At 37.7% G+C, this 17,076-nt stretch overlaps 2 protein-coding genes across 3 annotated transcripts in view; one reads left to right on the top strand and one right to left on the bottom strand.

The window, feature by feature from the left end:
- Positions 1-701: 701 nt before the first annotated feature.
- LOC115622743 (nose resistant to fluoxetine protein 6) lies at positions 702-12,609 on the bottom strand. Of its 2 annotated transcripts, none has more exons than XM_030516790.1 (6): positions 12,578-12,609; positions 7,270-7,693; positions 4,216-5,056; positions 2,990-3,355; positions 1,166-1,709; positions 702-1,103 (listed from the first exon to the last, which is right to left on the bottom strand). In XM_030516790.1, the coding sequence occupies exons 2-6, from the start codon at positions 7,631-7,633 to the stop codon at positions 972-974; spliced, it is 2,247 nt and encodes a 748-aa protein (XP_030372650.1). In that variant the 5' UTR covers positions 7,634-7,693; positions 12,578-12,609; the 3' UTR covers positions 702-971. The 2 variants fall into 2 exon arrangements, with proteins under 2 accessions (XP_030372650.1, XP_030372651.1); XM_030516791.1 differs by lacking the exon at positions 12,578-12,609 and adding an exon at positions 10,226-10,362.
- Positions 11,989-17,076, top strand: part of LOC115622742 (flocculation protein FLO11) — a 30,353-nt gene continuing 25,265 nt past the window's right edge. The window contains exons 1-2 of the mRNA XM_030516789.1: positions 11,989-12,146; positions 12,937-13,347. The gene's annotated coding sequence lies outside the window, so the exon portion shown is untranslated. The remainder of the gene's footprint in view (positions 12,147-12,936; positions 13,348-17,076) is intronic.

Genomic DNA, 17,076 nt, shown 5'->3' with positions numbered 1-17,076 from the left:
AAAATTCAAACAAAGGAACGCGTGAAGTCTCGATTTAAAAATCTATTTTCAAAGCAAAATTGAATTCAAAATTTTGATAAATGTATTATTTTCATTTATTTAGGAGTTTCTTATTAGTTGATGGTTTGTATTGCCAGTCGTTGTGAGGCAGATTTAGCACCTTAACATTACAGGTTGGCAAATCCAGAATAGTCCGACCTCGAGGATTTCCGCACTTATTTATAACGGATGAAACGGCTTATGAAAAAATAAGTCATTTTATCTATAAGAGCACAAAAAACCAAGGTCAACACACATTTAATTGGGTCTTGGTTGATCTCAAGTGGTAGCATACATACATTTTGCGATTTGTGAAATTATTGAAAATCCCAATATAGAATTTAATTTGATGTACATTTTTAAAACAAAATGTTTTTTATGTTGTCGTACAAATTTTTACTGCTGAAATGCACTGCTTAAGCAAATACTTACGTCGTAAAATATGCTTGTTATTTAGCCGATACACCAACCCGTTTGTGAATTGCACAAATGTCGAGCAATACAAATGTTGCACAACAACTGCTTCGCATCATGTTGCTGCAAAACATGTGCCTAAACATTAAAATTGAATCGGAAAAACTTAATTGTAATTAGACATGTTAAATCTTTTCATTTTAGACAATTTATATGGTATTGGAACTTTTTATATTGAAGGACTACAGTTTTGTTGCAAGTAGAGTGAAGGGTATATGGCTTCGGCGCAGACGGCTTTGCTTTATTATTTCATAATCAATATGGTGGCCACTGGCGTACTACAACTAGATAGATGACTTGGGCACAGCGGCCGCTCGATTTTAGCACTTAAACATATTTAAACAGATTAAAATGACTTGTACATGGAATGCTATCAATCACAATACAAATGGAGATGCGTTCTATTCCTAACCTATATACTTGTATGTATGTACAAAAATAAAATATAACTAGCATCATTAGGCGGTTTTTGATCGGATCCCTCGCCTCAGCAGCAGACTCGACAGGTTGCTGTAGGGCACTTCGAAGGCCAGGGAGAAGAAAATGGAGGCCAAGTAGACGATGACAGCAAATCCGCATGTGACGACGCACTGAGAAATCCAGTTGGGGGACATTAGAAGCAACTAGGATGGGCCGCATTTTGAATACTCACCAGCATGAATGGGTCCGCATGCGTGCTGGCGCTTGTCAAGCTGTAGAAGAAGGCAATGATCAGCGGATTGAGCAAGTAAATGGCATACGATAGGCGACTCAAGTGCTGGAATCCCTTCGCCTCCAGGAGACGGGACCACCACACTCCACGACCCGTGGCACTGCCCACAATCATCCAGCAGACGCTCAAGGAGAAGGCGAAGCGTCCGCCCACAAACAGCGAGATGGCCAGTAGGGAGCTCAAATCACGCTTGATGGTCGAGTAGATGCACAGGAAGAAGATCAGCAAGGATATATGCCAAAGCCAACGATCCTGCTGCTCACTCAAGGCGCACTGCAGACGTTTCTGGAGCAGGCACCAGGCGCTAATGGCACCCATAATGTAGGGCATCACGCGCACAAACGGACTGGTGTAGATCTCCGTGCCAGTCGCAAAGGCCGCATCAAAGGAGAGCTCAAAATTGATGCTTATGCCAATGCCATATGTCCACGCGATCGTGGCTCCAAATCCCGTGACCACCATCGCTTTGGCCAGCTTGGGGTGTCTGTGGAGGACAGAGCATTAATACCTATCGACTCACAAATAACGTAATGAACAATAATTTAAAGATCAATATGTGAAATTAATTAAAGTCTGATCCTCAACACATGAATGGTTTGATTTCAGACTAGAAGAGAGTTTTACACACCATGCTTATCCAACAATTCATATCTGAGGGCATCAATGGAGCTGCATACAAGTATTTTCCTCAACTTTGGTGATCTACTCTAGTATTGTCTCTAAGTATCTACTCTCCTCCTACTCTCAGTCTCTATAGTACTCTCCTGGGCCAGACAACTTTCATAAATAGTTGTGTGCCAATGGAGTATTCTAATGCCTTATGCCAACCATTGCTGAAGCTCTTCAATTTGTCCCTCGACACTGAAGTTTGTGCAACCATTTACATAAATTATTGTATTATTCCACTCTACAAAAAATTGTGTAACTCCAAAGATCATGGAGTTCTTTTTGATTCCATACTGTGCCTTAAATGTTGATCGAACGAATACCACTTGGTGTGAGCACTGGACTGCGCATCAGGACCGGATTGAGCCGGATTAGAAACAATTTCTTCTTTTTTCTCTTCGTGGCTTAAACTAAGATACCAATACTCGTTTGTTTCCCTACTCAAGCCGACTTCTGTAAACTTACCAATTTTTTTTTTTTTCACATAAACTAGAAATTTCATTCCTCCCATTCATAATTTCTCTCTCTAAAAGCACATCAAAATTAAGTTCTTAGTTTTTTTTGAATGCGAAATTTGTATAATAAAAATTGTGTTTGTAGATTTATTAACGCCTCTTACTACACTTGGTTGTGAATCGGAGCATAGTTGGCCAGTTAAAAAATCCCCCATCGAGTTGAGTGATAGATTCTTAACGTTTGTCCTATGTTGACAGCCTATGTTTGTCGACATCAAATAAAATAAAATAATGTTACTTAAAACAACAGAAGCGCATATTTGCAAAGACCGAAGCCAACGTATAGACTTGTTGAGCTCTATTGTAGTTATTTATTTATGAGAGCCTTCGCTTCAATGTGGAATTCATAAAACTATTAGAATCTGAATTTAAGAAGAAGAATTTTGAAGAAGCTTATACAAGTACATATAACCCTAAAAATGTAGACTGAAGGGGTCCCATGTAGCTGCTTTTTACAATTTGAAAAATTTGAACGCGATAATTTGAACAAACAAACAAAAAATAAGTTGCATAGAAATGAGTTCGGATTAAATAGGAGCACAGATCAATGGTGTACATATTAAGTGAAATGGGTCCGACTTACTTCACATATAGAAATAGTAATATGTTGGCCAATATGAAGAACTGCATTTCACAAGCCAGCGACCAGCTCCAATTCGCACACATGTCGCGGTGATCGAAGAGATTCTGAATGAAGAGGAGATTGCGCCACCAGTGCTGGGCACACATTTCATCGAAACGCTCGTTGATATGATAAATAGAGACGTCTCCAATGAAGGCATATATTAAGTCCACAGTGCCCATGACGACGAGATATAGCGGCCCCAATCTGAGGTATCGATGGAACAACAGCTTGCCAAAGAGCTTCACATTCTGGCGCAGCCCATTTCCACGAATCACTTCCAATTGTGCCGCATTTCTCATAAAGTTGTAGGTCTGAAGAAAGCCACTGTAGTGAGAAGAGCCGAATTATTTATAAGTAATTTGTAGTAATTTTGGAATACTCTTCCCCAACAGACATCTCTAGTGTCTAGTCTTTATAGCCTCATTAAGTTAATTGTTTTATTTTTGTGAACAAATTAATGAATGTTATTGTTAGGACATAAAATATTTTACGAAACCCCTGAATAAGAAAGGAATGCTCAACAGTTAGCATTGTAGCTGGAGAAATGTCTACAAGAATTTATAGATCTCTGCTAAAATATGTTCTGCGGTGGTTCAAAAACATCTAAAAATATTTCTAGGCGAACTGTTAATAGTATCTCTCATTTATTAACTTTCTAGGAACAGACTGATTCACGGCGAGATCGGGGAAACTGCTGATAGGGCAGCCAGAGACCTACTGAACGTTTATGATATGAGAGATAACTGGTGAATCAAAGTAGATTTAGTCGAGGCAGCTTTATTTCCACAGTTTACAGGATCTGGTCGAACTAGCAACTTAATTGGTATTGGGGATTTCTCTTTCAGTTGCTTTGGTTTTCAGCTATTAATTATAAATACCTTTTTCTCTTCAATAAACTATGTAATTATGTGATAGTTCTTTTGGTCTAATAAAGTCTCTGACCACGTTTCGATGTGAATCAGCTTTGCTGGCCGTTTGGAAAATAAAAACCCCCAACGTGTCGGAGGCGTTAATAGACATTATTGTACTTTTGTTAGAGCCTTTCTTATCTCTTTAGTTGAAATGTGTGTGTGTGTATGTGTCGACTTCCCATACTTGTTGACGTAATAATTAATAAACAACCCAAAAATATGATGAAGTTGATATTTTCGAATTTAAAAAAAACCACCAATGTCTTCATATACCTGATGGTAAAGAACACATCCACGAGCAGGGGAGCAGAGCTGACATATTGAAAGAATGCCTTCTCCGCATACGAGATCAGAACCGTTTTGTTGTGTACCGTGAAGTACATGAACCAAACGACATGAAAAATCATTATCCAAATGGCGCACACGGAACGCAGTCCGTTCATCAGCGGTATCTCGGTGGAATTGTTCTCACGTATGGCAAAAATTTTAGCCCAGTTCGTGGGCACATCGTAGCAGCCGACAAAGGCCTTCAAGCGCCGCCACTGAAGGAGCGAATGAAGTGCGCGCCACATCTCCGATTCAGTGGTGACCAGATCTGCAGCGTCGCCGGTGGACAGCTTTTTGGCGCCGGCCAGCTGTTGGGCACAGAGCATTAAGGCACAGGTGGTCAGCAAACAGCCGACGACGAGCCGAAAGCTTGGGCGTTGGTAGAAGGAGTCGCGCAGCTGCAGATCCTTCATATACACCACCTCGGGGCGTATGTCGAAGATGTCGTTCTCGGTGAACATTCCATGCGCCACATACTCTCTGGCCACCTGCTTGATCTCGCCAGATGCACAGGCACTGGGCAGGCACAGTCCAATATGTATGATTTGCTCCGACATCAGCTTTATCTCCACCTGCCAGGGCGAATTATGGCGCAGATAAACGACTCTATAGTCCATGTCGAAAGGTGCTCGCTGTGTGATAATTCCGTAGTGCATGACCCGCTCGTAGTTCTTGGAGAGCGTTATGCCCACCCGGCGCTGCACGTCCCGACAAGCCTCACGACTACCCAACCAGTAGTTCTGTCCATATACAAAGCCGGATGGCTTCGTTCCAGATGCATCGAGCACTAAAATATAGAGTCGAAATTTCTAATACTCTTTCGAGTTAAGCTTAGGATTTGTATTGTATATCACTGAACTGCATTTATAAATACTATAAATCAACCCACTCTTCATTTCGTACAATTCCATCTATGTGTATCCCTACAGTTATAAGCATTTACTATAATAAGCACTTATAACAAGAGCTAACAAACATTTATTTGTTTATATAATTGATTGCTACTATAAATATTTGGTATCTGCCTCCAATATGAGTAAGTCTAAACCTGAAAACCTGATAAATCCTTAAGCTACGATTTTCCTCACACTAAGGAAATTGAGAAAGTATTTATAGAACATTGTTACCAAAAGTCAAGTGGAAGTTGGCTGTGCAGTTAAAGTTCAAGATTTGTTACTGAGGGCGATCACGCAAATAGCAATAACCTCTTTAGGTATCTCGAAGTAATAAATTAACTGCATATGTATATATAAAAACTGTAGATCGAATCAGTCCATTTATAACAAGATAGAACGCTACAGTCGAGCAAGCCCGACAGTAAAATAGCCTGTACTCTCCACAAAAAGGAAAAAAAAAAAAAAATTAAAAAAAAAAAATAAAATTTAAAAAAAAAATGAATTAATTAATTAATTAAAATTAATTAATTAAATTAAATTAGAATACATGTTTATGTTCAGTTTTAACAGCATACATTTACATCACGTACCTATGCGTGTTTATATGCGTGTGTGGATGCAGCACAAAGTTGAACCAAAGCAGCAACAACAACAACAGCTGCGGGCAGCGCTGCCGACAGAGCTGCAGGCAGCGCATGAGCAGCGATTTTACTTATGGCTATAACTTTCTTCAGAATTGACCTATCATGATGAAATTTGGCATACTCATAATCATTAACTGGAGGTATTTGCCAAATCTGAGTACAAAATTCTAATAATTAAGGGAGTTATGAAAAAAAAAACACGATCTCGATCACGAACTCGATCTGCCTAGGGCTTATAGGAACCTTGATACCAATTTTGGTTATCCTAGCTCTTGTACTTACTGAGATCCTTGCGCTCATACAGACAGACGGACAGACAGACAGACAGACAGACGGACAGACAGACAGACAGACGGACAGACGGACATGGCTATAACGACTCGGCTTGTCATGCTGATCAAGAATATATATACTTTGTGCGGTCTACCATGCCTCCTTCTGTGTGTTCCATGTACACTCGCACAAATTTAATATACCCTTGTACCCTTTGGGTACAGGGTATAAAAATTCTTTAACCTATATTTTTATACCCCGGGTACAGGGTATAAAGGGTAAAAAGGGTATATTAGGTTTGTGCAAATGTAACCTGCAGAAGGAAGCATCTCCGACCCCATAAAGTAAATATATTCTGAATCATTATGACGAGAGAAATCGATGTAGACACTTCCGTCCGTCTGTCCGTCTGCATGAACGCAAGGATTTCAGAAAGCTGGAGTAACCAAAGTTGTTACCCAGATTCTCCTAGGTCCGAGAAAAAACGAGTTTTTTTTTTTTTTAATTTTTCCCCCCCTCCCCCGCTACAGAATTTCGTCAATAGCGTTCACATTTCAAAAGCTACCCTAACCAAACTTTGCACACATAATTTATATATAATCATCTATTTTTGTTTCAAATTTCATCTTTGGTTGGTTCTAAGACATATTATTAGCGAAATAATTTGCTCTTCTTCTTCCACTTTTTGCTGCTGCTTTGGGCGCGTATACCTCAGTGACGGAAGTTTACCTAGGTACAGGGTATTTAACTGTCGGACTTGCTCGACTGTAGCGTTCTCTCTTGTTTTCTTTTAAATGAAAACATATGATTTTGCCTAATTTATTGAAGAAACGTATTTGAAACCTAACTTTGGCAGCAAGGAAAAAGAAAATGTTTACTGATAATTATAGAAAATATTGCCACATGAGAAGAATTGAGGAAATTTTTCAATTTATACTTTAATTCGTTTACTAAATAAATATAATTTTTTAGAAAGTCGGTTCGAAACATTTGCAAAAGATTGTGTTTAATTTAAATATGCATTTGTGTATGAAAATAAAACTAAGTACCCGAACATTTAAATTCTGTAACTAGCTGCAAGAAAGATATATATATATATATAGATAAATATGAAATTATTCTACCTTTTCTGCTCTGTTTTAGCCCTGAACTGTGAGGCTACCATTGTGTAATTTGCTTCCACTTACCCTTCATGGCCCACGGCTGCTTGCCAAGAATTCCACGCTGGACATGACGCAATTGGGCCAGACATAGTGCATTGACATTGCTCTCATTGGCCACTTTCGTAAGCCCGAAAATGACAGAGGTGCGAGCCAAGTGTGTGTCATGAGGCGAATCTATTTTAGTTGCTGTGGATGGACTTGCCAGCAGGTTCTGTTCCTCAAACTGCAAGGCACTTGGGCTGTGGTTGAGAGTGCCATTGACTGGATGCTTGTAGTGCTGCTGGGGCCGGAGTGCAATGCTCTCGTTGACTGCGCCCTTGGCAGTGCCCAACAGCAGGTTTAATGATAACAGCAATGCCAACAGCGAGCCAATACGGCTGGTTTCCATGGTGCTGGCCTCGATCCCTTCTATGCAGTGTTATGGTGCTGTCCTTGTTGCTAGCAATGTCTGTTAATGTGCACGATAGTTCATAAACATTAATTACACTGCCCAACAAAATACAAATGGATAATGAAACGAAATTTCCAAAATTGGCGTGGTCATTAAACTATTAATTTAAAGGCCGCAGTTTTCGAAACTTGTTTTTAATTTAACTTGATCGGCAGATGTTTCTGTGATCTTGCAATGTACGATCTTACGGAGATAACTAGGAAAGCTGATTTATGAAACGTATTGCTTGGAAAGCTAAATTCTACACAATTATGAAAGGAAGTAAAACAAAAAGTATAAGCTTTGCCGGTTTTATAGAAAGTTTTTCAAAGAAACCGGTCATTTTTCTGGCATTTAGTTTAAGCCATTTTGATTTCAATTGAATTTTGTAATAATTTGGTAAGTTAAATTCTATTTAACAGATTTTTGTCTATAAACTCATAAGCCCCTTTAAGGTCATATTAAAATAATTCAAATTGCATATTAAATGTACAAACTTTTATGTTCCCAGTTTTCCCCAATATTCATGACATAATTAGAAAACTTTGTGGGCAAATTGTAGATGAACTGACTGGAGGTATAAGAAAGATATTTTGTTGTCGAAGCTGTTAAAAGTCTTTTTAAATGTTGGTATGTAAATGGACCACATGATGGGCAACGAATGCTGAATGTTAATGAATTTTGTCCATTTGGGCTACTGACCCCTAATCAGTGTATACCTTTGCACTTATCGCACCCGACCAACTAGTGTTTATAATGTTGGCTAATTCAGTTGAGTCCACATATGTGTTACAAATTTTGTTAACTCTGCAGCGAATGAACTGTTGAGCAGTGTTATTGTTGTATCCGACATGGGTCTACTACTTGAGTGTCTTGTTCGATTGGTGTTTACTTTTTACTGACACAAAAATTTGTAGCTGGCGTGAATGAAGGTCATTCTCTGCCCGTACCACTTGCCTATTTATTTGAATTGGCAGTTCAAAAAATAAAAAAAAACACGCAATGGCAAATAAAACGCACCCACAACTAATGCAACACACGCGCTTTACCAATTTATGCTGTCTCATCGAAAAACTCGTACACACACCTCCATATACTCCACATACTATACAATAGGAGGCTAATTTACAGAGTGTGAGAATATTACGCATACGCAGCATGGGCGCGATTTAAATGTAGACTTCAATTATGAGCATCTCTGCATTGCAATTGAAATCAATTTCGATTTGTTTTTTTGGAACGTTTTGTGACACACCAAGCTGTGGTCGGCGGTGTCGCCGAAAACTTATGCAATAATTAACATACGTTAATAATATTTTTGGTATTTTTACTTTTTCCATTGACGAAACTGTGCAGAGTAAAAAACAAACAACTGCTCGAGCCCGCGCAATGCAAGAGAGTAAAAGTTTTTTATATACAGCGACCATAACAACAACGGCGACGTCGGCGACACCGTAAAAACGATAAACGTAATAATAATAAAAAATAAACAAAACTCAACCCAATTCCGAGCACACTGAGGCAGGCGGCTAAGGTTCAATTGATTGCCGGAGCAATTGTTGCCGTCCCTTTAGCGCTCTAAGCGTTGCCAGGCCAGAGAGAGAGAGAGAGAAGGGGAGAGATGGAGAGAGTAGGAGAGTGTGTGTGTGGGTAAGTGTGGCTCTCTCGTTGGGCCTCTGACTCCGACTCTTCTTCAGGCGCTGCACTGCGCATGTGTAAAGCGAGCTGTGGTGGGCCCAATTGATTTGGGTTTCATTTCAGATAGCTTGCCTGCTAGCTGACCAACCAATATAGAGACCTTCAACGTTATTGTTGTTGTTTTTGTTGTTGCTGTTTTCGTTTCGACTCACACTCGCATACACACATGCGCACAAGGTACGTAATAATTCCAAGCTTATTGTTTATTAGCGCAACAAATTTTTGTGTGGTCAACGAAACAGCGAGAATTATTGTTATATAGTAAGAAAAAGGTCGGCATTGACTAAGGTCATCTAGTAGTTGGTTGGCTGCTGGCATAAAACCGCATGGGCTGCACATTTCCATCTACAAGTATTTGATGGCTTTTTAAAATTCCACATTTCTGGTCTTTTATTTGGCTGGTCGCTTATTGCATATATTATGTGCCCTGAGCTTCTTTTTTCTGGTGCATGTTGTAACAGTGGTAGAGGAGGAAAAGAGAGGGGTCCATATTGGATACGAGTATGATAATACGTTTGAGATTGCGAAATCGCTTGGCATCTTTTGATAGTTTATATAAGTTATTGTCATACAAACAATTAAATTTGAGTCGCGTATTGTCAAACACGGATTTGACAATTCGCAATTTTGTTCACTATGCATTTACATTACTATATGTTATTGTACATTTATATTCGTAGAAATATTTGTATATGATGAGTACTTATTGCTGGCAGCTTGTTCAAATTGCAAAACTTGTGGTAGTCAGACAAAGTCGTCGCGTTAATGTTAATAAATAATAATCAATCAATTAACATGTTTTGTTTGCACTGAGCTGCGCAAGAATTGGCCGCGTACTTCACTTACACTTACATAAAAATCGATATAAAATTTTGGGCAAAGCCAATTGTGTTGTGGCTTTTACTGCTGATTTCAATTTGATGGCTAGATCAGTGCCAATTCATGGTATATACATATATACCAGTTTGCACACGCGTCAACTTTTTATTTATATTTTTTATTGAATGTATTTTAATTAAATATGTTGCAGCATTCCAGTGGTAATTTATTTTTATTGCTGCATTACACACGCTCAAGAAATTCGTGTCTCGACTGTTTTTATTTTTCTTTTTCGGCAGACTTTCGTTTTCGTTTTTGATAAACAGCACTTCACTAAAGATTAGCCCTGCAACTTGTTTGCTTTAGCTCGACCACACGAAATTTCGCTTAATTTTGAAGAGGGCCGCGAGCGCGTGCAACGTTTTTCGGCCAACTGTGCGACACTGCACTTTGGCTCAAACTTTTATAAACTTCCAAGACGCATGCTGGTCAGTCGTTGGCAAGACGGAGACATGACGAAGACCGAACAGCTCCAAACTGAGACTGTGGCTAAAGCTGGAAGCTGCGGCCAACCACAAAGAGATAAATCAATAATTGAAACTGAGTCTCAAGATCAACACAAAAGGCACAAAAGGCCGCGCACGCATTCGGGCGAAGTCGGAGCAGCAGTTTCTGAGCTTCTCTTTGGCGGCACTTTCGTTGAGCCCTCGTATGCGAGTATAGTGCGTGATGGTGGCCAGCAACGGTAGACTCTTATTGTGCTTTTAAGTTAGGCCATTAAGCTCAACTTCATATTTGACCGTTACGAGGTTCGTTTTTGAGCTTTTAAAGCGTCAACATAGGTGAAGAACGAATAATTTACCTAAAGTGACAATAGATGGCGCACTTCAATATTTTGTTGCTTTGCTATCGGAGATAAAATTAAAATTGTTTGTCAACAAATATAAAGAAATTATGAAGTTTAATATCATGAAAAGAAGATGTTGAGAAAGATTTGGAATTTTACTATATTTAAATAACTATTAAGTGATCATAAGTTTATAGTTTAACTTTTGTATATTTAATTTTTTGTACATAAAGAAGGTAGTCGAAATTCCCCTTTTCAAGGTATTGTTTGCAGAAAATGTTATGGATCGGTTTTATTCAGCTGGGTTGTATTCAATTCAAATTGCATTTTAGTGAAGGATTTAAATATGTCCTTTGAATACCTGTGTATATAGTATAGTATCAACACAAGCCAAGGTATTTTGCCACCAATAAGCATGTTATTTATCTATCTGTTACATATTTCAGGAGTTTATCATTGCTTATTGCTTTATCTGTTAATGTTTTGATTTGTTCAAAAAGTTCACATTTGAGTTCACATTTAACCTAAGATATCTATTAAATAATTTCCATGCACATTTACTGTAATTTAAAATGATGTTTTTAAAAGGAAATCAAAAGAAGTTTGGTTTTGCAGAAATCTATATTTTCCTATGGAATTTTTATTAGTTTTAATTTTTTTTACATATTTATTATTTTTTACATATTTATTATTTTTTACATATTTTTAACATTTGACAGATTTGCAAAGCCTATAGTTCATTAAGACATAAGTTTAACAACTACTCTTATATTAAAGGAGTTGTCCTTTATCTATCATTATCATATTATCGATCATTAAAAATATGTGGGGCTTGCTAGTGTTAAGTGGGGCTTTGAGCTTTACTGTTTAACCACCGGCGCAGAGCGCTCTGCGCTCAGTCTTCTCGCGCAACTTGTGGCCTAAACAACACGAAAGACAAAAGTGCGCATGAAATTTTCATCGGGCCCGCCGAGAGCCAACGAGAGCAAGTTCGGCCGATCCGTGGGTGCTGGCCGCGTGCGCGAGATTTTAGAAACTAACGAAAATATTTTAGCCAAAGCTAACGCTAGCTGGCTAAACGGCCAAAGTGTGAATGTGAATGTGTTGGTATGTGTGTTGGTTTGTTTTTGACAAGTGCGTTTCGGCGCAGAAGAAAATAATCATAAGCAAGCATAAGAGCCAACAAGTTTTTTTTGCGCTGCAAATCAGAATCAAACTGTAACAACAACAAAAACAACAGCAGCAAGAGAAACCGCAACGACGACGGCATTCTTGCACAAATATTAAAGTACTATACATATTGAAAGGGGCCCAATACAACTAACTAAACACTAATATTGATTGCGACTATAGTATATTTTATCCAAAGAGTTTCCTACACGTTTTAATATCTTTACCAGACGTAGACGTTTCTTGCACAAATATTAAAGTACTATACATATTGAAAGGGGCCCAATACAACTGACTAAACACTAATATTGATTGCGACTATAGTATATTTTATCCAAAGAGTTTCTTATCCGATTTAGTATCTTTACCAGGCGTGTCTTGCACTTTAAATATCTTTACAAATAGTTTCTTACACGGCATCTGACTAGGAACACTGCTAAATTAGAACTGAACATATACTCGTCTTGAGGCTTTTATTTTATGAACGCGCAAAGGGATACAATATTGTTTATTCATTACATTATTAATATTGTAATGTCCATACATACATCTTGTAGTAGCTATTTACATATATAATTACATATATTACAATATCCAAATGAAAAAGAACAAGAAAAGCAAAAACAAGCAAGAGCCGAACGTGTATCGCGATGACCGTAACTTGTTTCAATATTTTTTTAATTATTATTGTTGTTGCTTTTGCATTAATTTCTGTTGTCAACCGAAGCGGGTCAAATGCATAAACAAACAAACGAGCAGGCGGCAAAGTCGACAAAATCAGTGAAGTCGGCCGATCTGAGTGCAATGAAATAAAACGCGTTTGATTTGATTGCATCCAGCATTCAACAGTGCGTTTGAATTTATTTAAAATACAAACAAAAAATACACAAGAAATACATGCAACTAGTGCCGTCTCGCTTCGATACCCATAAGCTAGATCGAAAGCTTCATTAGTGGCGCGCAAAATATAAAAACAAAAACAAAGTGAACAACAAAAAGGAATAAAACAAATTAGTTACGTTTTTAAGTGCACACATTAAGCGAGATTGTTATACGACTATGGGACTAATACTGCTACTGCTTTGGGCCGCTCCGAAAGATTCCAAATGGGCGCATCTGTACACAAATGCCCGCTAATGTAAGTTTTAAGGTTGGGTAAACCCACAACTACCCGTAAGTAGCTTCTTGCTGATAGAACTGGAACTCGTATTCGTACTCGCACATCCATTCATTCGTACATTTCACGTCTGCCAAATATACTGTTGATTGATTGTGCTTGTGTTTTAATTTGAGTGAATCATCTTGTTCATTTTTGGGGTACTCTTGAGCACTAATAAGATTTTTGAGTTTATAATATAAATAAATAAATTAGGTAAAGAGAAGAGGTAGGTTAACTTGAAGAAATGAAACGTAGTATTTTGTGTCGTGGATACGAACTTCTCGATATACAAGTATGTATATATATTTTAAATAATTATTTGAAGTACACAAGAAATGAGCCAAAGTAACGAATTGAAAGATTGGCAAAATGAGTTTTTATATTCAAAATAATTCGAGTTCCGACCTTACGACCTAATACAACGTTTGGTAAACTTCGAGCGCATATTTTAGGCCGACACGTTCTTCAGAATGGTGGTACGAGTCTTAAATGCAATTTTATAAAAATCTAGTTTCACACGGAGCCAAATAGGCGACTATAGTCAATGGTTTATGGTTAAAATGCGATTTTTTGTTTCGTCATAAAATCAGTCACACGTGTTTATCGATAAGGCGGCGCATTTGTCGTGAAAAATGCGCTACTTTCCTTCTTCATAATATTTTGGCCAAATACGGCGAATACGCTGCAGGTGGAATGCATTCCTGTTGAATTGAATTTTCTTCGGTTCGTTGTTTTTACCTTTAGCATCTCTAAATAAGTATTTGGAAGTTTCGCTTCTTTCGGTAATTTGGCAGTTGGTTTCAGGATATTTTTGAAAACACCCCGTTTTATCGCCAGTCATAAAAATTTTTGTTTTTACACCGGCTTCTTTTATTAGGGTATATGTTTTTGGAGCTAACAGAAAGGGATATTTTTAAACGATGTTATTGCTTCTGAAAACTGTATTCTTTATTTACATTAACATGAGTATATTTGAGAGGTATGCGATTTACAATAGTATATAATATTTAAAAATATAATGCACGGTGTGTATTTTGTTTTATTATAATTCTATTTTTAATCGAAATGAAATGAGTTGAGCTCATGATATCGCTTTTAAGCAAAAATAATAGCTATTCAAAATAAATTTAGTTACCCTGCCTAAAGAAAAACTTAAAAATTCAATTGTCACCGAATTAGAGAAAAACAAAATGAAAATATCCTTGAAATTTGTACAGTTTGTCCGAAGTAGGACACTTTTTACTACCAACAATTCTAAAGCAACTCCAAGGTGAATTTACGGAAAATGAAATAGCATACAATTTTGAACTCTCTCCGAATAAAAGACTGATGCATCATTTTGTCTAGAATTTTCCGTATCTGGGCGAGGCATGTTGGCCAACTTGCAGCCTAAAAATTGCACATCGGCCAATTAAAAGCGCAAACAAGCGCGCGTAGTTCTCACGCTTTCCAGACAGACAAGAAACAAACCACCAACTCGGCAGCACCTTTGAACTTTAAAACAGGAGTGCAAGTTACGACGACGTAACCACAAACTTTTTTCTTCTTTTTTTGAATTGCTGTAAAACAAAGCAAACAAACATCAATGAGCGCAACACTCAAGCTATCGAAACGAAACGGAAAACAGCTAAAAAGCCAAAGAGTTGGTAATGCGCGGGTGCGGGGCTTCGGCCACAGCAGCAATAACAGCAACAGCAACGGCAACTAAGAAAAGGCCTGAAGAAAAACCAACTGTAAAAACGCCGTCTTAAACTGTTCGCAACACCAATGGAGAAGAGCGGAGTGGAGCAAACCGAACCACCGCGCACTTGTCACAAAAACAGGTTTGTTCTTGATGTTGTTGCTGTTGGTTTTTTTTATGACCGCCGCACCATGCCGCTTTAATGGCCGCCGTCGCTATGGCTCCACTACTGGTGTTGTTGTTATTGTTATTGTTGTTGTTGTTGTTGTGCAGTTTTCATATTTTCCTGCTGACCTCCGACAGTCTGCGGTCCAGTTTTGCAAATTGAAATCACCTGAACGTGGCGGCCGTGATGCCGTTCTAATTTGCTGACTGTCGCCAATTGGCAATTGGTCTCTGTTCTCTGTTCTCTGTTCTGATCTGCATCGGACTGCTCTGGTCGGGTCTCCGTTTGTGGGCGCTCAGGGCCGCAGGCAAAGGACAGGGGTCGTTGGTATTAGTTAATCGACTTTTGGGCTAATATAAAATGTAAAGCAAAGTGTACTTTAAATATCACAGCTAGCTAGAACTGTGCACTTGCCATTTGTTGCAAATTAGACAATCGAAAAAGAGAAATACCGCTACAAGAATAAACACAAAACAAAGTGAATGCTGATAATACAGCGTTCTCCAAATATGTTGAACACAATGCCTTTTAAACTAGTTATAAACATGAAATCTTAAATTTGGATAGTTCAACACTCTACCTAACAAATTGTAAAATACATATACATACATACATAGTCTTTTCCATTTATTGAGTTTGTTTATTTATTATCGAACTACATGCTCAGTTATTAAGGTCTAATGAGATCATTATTTATTCATTTAAATAATCAATAAAATATGGGCTATATATAATTCCAACTTATTGAAGGATTGAAAGGAAGCATCGATATACTAGAAAATATACCATAATATCCGACCCTTCCGGGAAGCTTTGCCAAATTAAGAAACAAAAAAAGTAAGTAGAAAATAAAAACTGACTAGATCTTGGCATCGTCCTGCAATGGTTGACTGAGTGTTATAGAATCGAGTCGATATAGAGTCGATTGACTAATTAAGAATTGCTTAGCCATTGTATTATCTATATACTCATGGTCCCCATTTATTAATATAATCGCTAACACGTTTTGGCAAGACATCTTATTGTTATTATATTGCACGTTAGTTAGAAAAATGTAGATATATGGCTGTAAATTGTAATATTTGGATCTATTTATATCTATTTTATCTATGGCACATTTGCCGATGTCAATGACTGGTTTATAACAAATTCACAAGCTGGTTTATAACAAACTACCTATTTACTTATAGCCCCATTATTTTTAGTAGCTACTATAGAAATATTGTTTTATGAATTGTATGCATATTTGAGTTATAACAAGCGGCTCTTTATATAACAACATTAATAATTACTAACCATTATACAAGATTGTAGATTGTGGAACAAGTTTATCTATAAAATCTTATTGCTTAGACGAAAAGCAGTAGACTAAAACGCAGAGATAATAGATATTACAAAGGGAAAATGCACAAACAGCGCCATAAATAGATTTTTGCGTATTCATTCGTTTTCATTCTGATAGTTTTATTTTTGGTGTGAAATTATTTGCTTGTCTGCCTGCAGGTATACGTTATAAGATTCGCGATAAGCTGGTAAGACACACATTTAATATTAAGTATACGAGAAATGGATTACATAAATAATCTTAAATATATAATCAAAATATATATGAAGAAAATGTAATTTCGAGCAAATTAAAAAAAAAAATGAAGCACAGCCCTGTTAGTGATGTTAATTGGCTTCATCAAAAAGCAAGTGCACTGTAGTGAGTAGTCGTTTTAACTAAAAGTGTGCGAACATATTTTAAAGTTGTTGCTGCAAATTGAAAAGTTGTTTGGCCGGCCAGAGTCAATCCGTTGGCCATAACAGTGGCAATTGGACACCCGACAAAATGTTCGCAGATGCAGATGAAGACCGGTAA

Source organism: Scaptodrosophila lebanonensis, unplaced genomic scaffold (genome assembly GCF_003285725.1).
Source record: "Scaptodrosophila lebanonensis strain 11010-0011.00,11010-0021.00 unplaced genomic scaffold, SlebRS2 tig00000043-arrow-pilon, whole genome shotgun sequence".
Lineage (NCBI taxonomy): Eukaryota > Metazoa > Arthropoda > Insecta > Diptera > Drosophilidae > Scaptodrosophila > Scaptodrosophila lebanonensis.
The sequence above is the reverse complement of the archived record's forward strand: the minus strand, read 5'-3'. Positions and strand labels throughout refer to the sequence as shown.